The sequence below is a fragment of the Xiphophorus maculatus genome, chromosome 18 (assembly GCF_002775205.1).
Source record: "Xiphophorus maculatus strain JP 163 A chromosome 18, X_maculatus-5.0-male, whole genome shotgun sequence".
Classification (NCBI taxonomy): domain Eukaryota; kingdom Metazoa; phylum Chordata; class Actinopteri; order Cyprinodontiformes; family Poeciliidae; genus Xiphophorus; species Xiphophorus maculatus.
This window is the reverse complement of record NC_036460.1, coordinates 8,763,296-8,769,295: the sequence shown is the minus strand read 5'-3', so window position 1 is coordinate 8,769,295 and position 6,000 is coordinate 8,763,296. Positions and strand designations below refer to the sequence as shown.

At 38.1% G+C, this 6,000-nt stretch overlaps 1 protein-coding gene across 1 annotated transcript in view; it reads left to right on the top strand.

The window, feature by feature from the left end:
• The first annotated feature begins 1,412 nt into the window (after nucleotides 1–1,412).
• LOC102232522 (stAR-related lipid transfer protein 13-like) overlaps nucleotides 1,413–6,000 on the top strand; it is a 66,703-nt gene continuing 62,115 nt past the window's right edge. The window contains exons 1-2 of the mRNA XM_014475722.2: nucleotides 1,413–1,642; nucleotides 4,150–5,134. Of these exons, the coding sequence (XP_014331208.1) occupies nucleotides 4,262–5,134 (873 nt within the window). The 5' untranslated portion in view covers nucleotides 1,413–1,642; nucleotides 4,150–4,261. The remainder of the gene's footprint in view (nucleotides 1,643–4,149; nucleotides 5,135–6,000) is intronic.

Sequence of the window (6,000 nt, the reverse complement as noted above, 5' to 3'; positions counted from 1 at the left end):
TACCTGTATCAGCGTAATCAAGTAAAAACAAACTAACTTTTAAGCAACCACTCAACAACTTGTCCCTATTCCGCAACAATTTCATACAAAAGAGGAAATCTAAACTGATATATCCAACAAAGGCACCAGGAATGTCTTTCACTTTGCTCAATAAATCTTACCTTGCACTAATACTTTAAGTTGCTTAATAGTTTTCTATTGTGTCGCTGCTGATTTGTACAAAGTCATCTTTTGCAATTTTTGTATCTCAGTTTTTAAAACACAAAATAGTCTCATAAAAAGACATTTCATTTTATAAATATGTAATATTTTAAGTGAAAATTATTTTCCCAGTGTTAAATTTGGAACTTTCTCATGGGTGCTTGATTCTCAAATGAAACCGGTGGAAACAAGTTTTAGCATTGCTCATTTGCATAATAACCCATGAAAACATGTGCCCTAAATATAAATACTTCAGATATTTTAACATGGCAAACTTGCACTTCACAGCAGCTCTCAGGCTGATCCACCTGAACTGCCATGTAAAATGAATTTAGTACTGAATATGTATGATAGAACATCTGCCTGTTCTAAAAATTAAATAACTATGCATCTGACAAAAGCTCCTTTTCCCACATTTTTATAGTATTTCCTATGTTGCTTGAGAAATCAATCAGACTTCTAATGGTTTTCGTTAAAAATGGTTTTCTTCTTGCACTTTTTCTATTGAGGTCAGATTCCTGGACTGCACAATTAAAAATTACCTTCTGATAACATTCTCCCACCGGAGCTTTGCATCTGTGCAATCTCTTCTGTGATATCACCACACCTCACTTCAAATTAGCATGTTTTTAAGGAAAGTCATAATTATTTTTCCTTACACTTTACAATTATGTTTGACTTTGTGCTGGTCTAGACCATAAAGTCTCAATAAAATGCATTTGATTGTGTCTTATCCATAACAAAAACGTTTTAAAAAGCTCAAGAGATATGAATGTTTTTACTGAATTTGTAATGTAAGGTTTTCAGTCTTGCCCTGATAATTATGGAACTACTTAATTACTCATAATGTCATGGAGGCATCTAAATGTCAGCTTGTGTAGTGAAACATGCCTAAGACCTCTTATGAAGGTGACATCCTCCATGTTTATGTAAACTATGGTGCTCCACATTAATCTCCTTTGCCTTGAAAGCATTCCTCTCTCCGCTGTTTTAAAGCAAAAGATCGCGACAGTGGTTCCATCTCGTTCCTTCAAAGTTCAGCCATTCCTTGGAGCTTATTTGAGCGTCCTGGAAACTTATTTCACCTTGTTCCTCCACAGTGCCAACCTCTGCTGTTGCTCCCCTCCCTCTCCTCACGTCAGCCTCTGTCTCCTTTCTCCTCCCCTTTTCCATCTATCAACAAGTACACATTCTCTCTGCTCTTACACATATTCTGAATGGTGTAGTCACTGCTTGTTGATCAGCCTTTCCCAAGGAAAGAACATGAGGAGGCGGGTGTGACAGCCAGCTTGTCAGAGTAAGTCTATGGGAACATAATAGTGGCTCCTCAAGGGTCTGCCCAACTCTCTTTGCTTACAGGAACCAGCCTGGCTGTCACTGTTTTGCCATGATCATAGTGACACTGTTTGAGCAACACAGACATCTGCTTTCCACTTATCAGGTAAGTTTTGTTTCGTTTCTGTTTTCCTTTAACTCGACTCAGAAGCATTATAGGAAGGAATCCACTAAAAACTCCTCATCATCTTTTTATAATCATACCTGGCTGAGGTTTAGCGTTATATGCTATATGGTGTTTCTGCATGAGGAGACTTGTTCAGGACCTCTCTGTTGAAAATTGAACTAGAAGCTTTTCTAAGTAAGTTGTGGTCTGGCCTTGGCAATCAACACACCCAGTTCATTTTCACCCTGTGACTTCTTGTTTTCAGTTAAATCTGCTTCGCATTCACCAGAGGATAATGAGACCCTCTTTGCATATGTTTTTTTTTTCTTTTTAACACAGGGGTTTCTTAGAGGGAACTCTCATTGCCTGCACACTTCAAATTCACCATGTAGGGGCAAGTTTCTTGGAGGATGGCAAGCAACTGTTTGTTTACTTACAAAGAAACGCTGCAACAAATTAAATCAGCGTGTATGCATATTTTTGTAGCACAGTCAAAAATACCTTGTGCTTTGCTTTTACTGGAAAGCAGAGATTTACTGAGTTTGTTGTCATTCAGCAGTTTTCTTACTGGAACAACAAATGCAAAAATGACTGATTTTTATTGCTCTTCAGTGTTTTCCACATAAAATTTAACATTAGTGCTTATAATATAAGAGGAATCTTTTCTTAGGTTTTGAAATCACACTTGAGAGGCTTAATTTGCTCGTGGAGACAACAGGTTTTTTGTTTTCTTGAAAGTTTCTAGCTTCAGCTGCCCTCTTATCACATCTCAAAATGTTCTCTGAGAAAAATGTTTGTGGTTGAACAAGATGATAAACCTCTGCACAAGCGAGATAGAGCAACGCAGTGTTTGATTTTCTACATGAGCTTTGGATGCCTCGGAAATTGTCGAAGGTGAGTTTTAAAGGACAGCCTAATGAAGGGGTAAGGTGGATGCTAACCGCAGTCGTCCGGGGACATCTTCTGCTCTAATGAATGGTGTAAAGTGTTGTAAATCACCCCCTGTGGAAGAACAGTAAGATTCCTCTATGCAGTGATGTCACTGCTCATATGTGAAGCAGATCCAGACATGAACAGTTCAGTGTGAGCCAGATGTTGAGTTTAATTTCCCTACATACTCTTGGCCAGACTGACTAATCAGAAGTGTGCAGAGGTGCGCTTTGACTCTTCACACTGAGACTTTGGTAATTGTAGAAGAGAAAGAACTTCAGGAAACGTCCGAGGATTAATGCTACCTTGTAAAAGTATTCATACCCCGTCGGTCTTTTCATGTTTACACTTTACAACCATAAACTTTAGTGAGTTCTATTGAGATTTTATGGGATCGAACAACACAACACAAGCTGTGCATATTTATGAAGCAGAAGGAAAGGGAATAGTTTTCAATAGTATGAATAAAAATTCTGAGAGTAACTAAATATACCTATTTATATCCCCCCTCCCTTTACTTTGACACAACTAAACAAGAAGTTGGAATTTATAGGATAAATTCCAAGTGTGTGTACTTTAAGCTAAGTAAATACAGCTGATATTAATGATCATGATGACCAAGGAAAACATCAAACAGGAAAGGATAACATCTTAGGGACAATTAAAGCAGAGTTATGATATAAAACAAAATCCCAAACTCAGAGCATTTAACAGAGCACTGTTCAATCCACCGTCTGAAAATGTATAGAAAATGGAACTGAAAATCTGGCAAGTTGAAGCTGTCTACCAAGGCTGACAGGCTGATCCAGGAGAGCAGAACTCTGGAGGAGCAGATGCTAAACGACTCCACTCAAGTCCCCTTTTGAGCACAAGTTGCTAAATTTTAGTAGTCTTGACAAAAGCAAAAAACAAAAAGAAAGCAGACATAGTAAATACATTAATTTGTCATCTAATGTTTTTGATTTGAATAACTTTTTGATTTGCCTACATCTTTTGAAATGCTCTTCTAAATAAAAACTCCACCTTAAAACATTTAAAAAGTGTCCACCTTTCTCAACCATCTGTGTTGGCAGTCCAGATTTATACGGTTGTTGAATTGTGAAAGCAGGATGTCTAAAATAATTTTCAAGGATTAAATAAATTTCCCACATTCCTCACTTTGGAGATCCATAGTTTAAATCAAAGCATATTCATGAGACAGAATTGACAAGTTAAAGTCTTGATTGAAAATTCATGACAAATCTTGAAACTAACTGTTTACACGCTTTCTGTCCAGTCTCATTTACCTTGAGTTACTTTCCAAAAGAGAATGGGCAAAAAAAGAAGAAAAAATTCTTTCGGTGCCAGAAACTTGTAGGGACATACTCAAAAATACTCAACTTTTGAGTATTCAAAAGTTTCAGGTAGTAGTAACTCCAGGGTTCTGAGCACAAATGCATGCTGTTCATATTTTTGAGGTGAAAAAATGCAAAATTGTTCAGATGGTACAGATAATTTTAAAATTCACCATTTTGCATTTGTTCTGTTTATATGATTTATACAAATTATCTCATCTGTTTTACTTCTCTTTCTTTCAGGCTACTAAATTGAATATATTTTTGATTAAAAAACATGGCCATGTTCCATACAAAACACAAATACCTATGGATTTACGTTTTGAACTATGAGTAAAACAAAAGCAAAATAACAATGGAGACTCCACATGATGCGAGTCTGGAAGAACATCAGACAGCTTTGGGCAGCGTGACCTTTTCTGCACAAGCATTATCTACAGAAGATGAGGATGCTTCAGAAAGAAAAGGTCAAAGGGGAGATGATCTTTTCCCTTCAGACCAAAGACCACAGTTGGAACTTGATGTGGATATACGTGATCGAAAGAAAAGTTTTACCCTTGTCTGTTACAACACTATGGCCCTCAGAGAAACGATGTGTTTTCAAGAACCCAAACAGGTCCTTCTGGATGCAGCTCCTGGAACATCTCAGCTTCTTGTGGAAAATTATCCCTCCATATCATATGCTTCAAATGAAGACTGTTGCCTTCCACCTTCTGCTCATGCAGCAGAAGTTCAGTTAAACCAGTTTGCTCAAAAACAACCTGATTATTCTCTGAATCTTTATTCTACATCTGCACAAAGAGGCTTGAAGGCGCTGGAGCCAATTTCAAATGGTTCCATCATCAGTCAGGCCTGTGCATCCACTCTGGAGATCACTGCTAACCTGCTTCCTAAAATCTCCGACTTACTGCATGTCGTGAAGCAAAGACCAAGCACCATCACCTTCTCCACCAGCACCGGCTCTGCTTGCATCAACAGCCAAGCTTCTGTCTACGACAGCTCTGATAGAGAAGAATCATCAGAGGAGGAGAAAGAGAAGTTTAACTTTAAACTTGAGGATGTGGGGACGGGAGATGATGATGTGTTCCTCGAGTGGCCTCATAGTAAAGATCGTCATATGACTAAAAGGAAACTGAAGAAACGAGGCTGTTTGGAGCCACAAGCAGATTGTGTGTTCACACCCAGCACATGTGGTTATGAGGCTGAGGAGGAAATAAGCAGCAAGGAGGTATGCCATTAACAACACAATACATTTCTTTTAACCTTACATTGCCTTGCAAAAGTATTCATGCCCATTGAGCCTTTCGCTATTATGTGATAACAGCCACTAACATTAACATTAACAGCAGTTTCTCATGAAACCCCCCCCACAAAAATCAAACTTTCCAACTTTAGAATTTGTCTAAGCATTTAAAAACATTTAAAATAAATTTTGAGGTGATTTAATTTTCATTGGTTCTTAGAAGACACTAATGCAGTCATGTTATCGTTGGAAATAGATATGAGGCGTATAATTGTGTAGGAGTGAACTGACTTCCAATTTGTAAGTGAGAGACAGATCCAGGAGGAATTCAAACAGCTTCTGCTTTATTTCCCCTCCCATAGCTGGGAATTGAGTTTGATAAAGTACATCAGACCACATTAGCACTGAACTTCACCTTCCATTTCTGGCTTGTCTCCTTCCTCGCCTCCCTTTCTCTTCGAGGTGCGTCTCTGTCCTTTTCACATGACCTTCATTCCTGCTTTTTTTTATTGCCTATTTAAACGCTTACATGAGCTTTCATAAGCCTGTTGTAATCCATTATATATATATGCTTTGTTACGCCTAGAGGGAACATAGCCAACAACACATACCTGCCATACTTTTTATAACGGTGAGAGGTAATGCACTGGTACATATTAACCTCTCTGTCTGGTGGTAGGACACTGAGGTAATGCTGGCTTTATACGCAAATGGCACACAGCTCTGAACGGGTCATTTTGGAGAGGACAGCAAGAATGCAGGGAATCAAGGGAGTGTATAGTAAATATTATCAAAAGAGTGCAGTAAATACTTTCCATGCCATCACATCACAGACCGTGTTAATGCTTTTA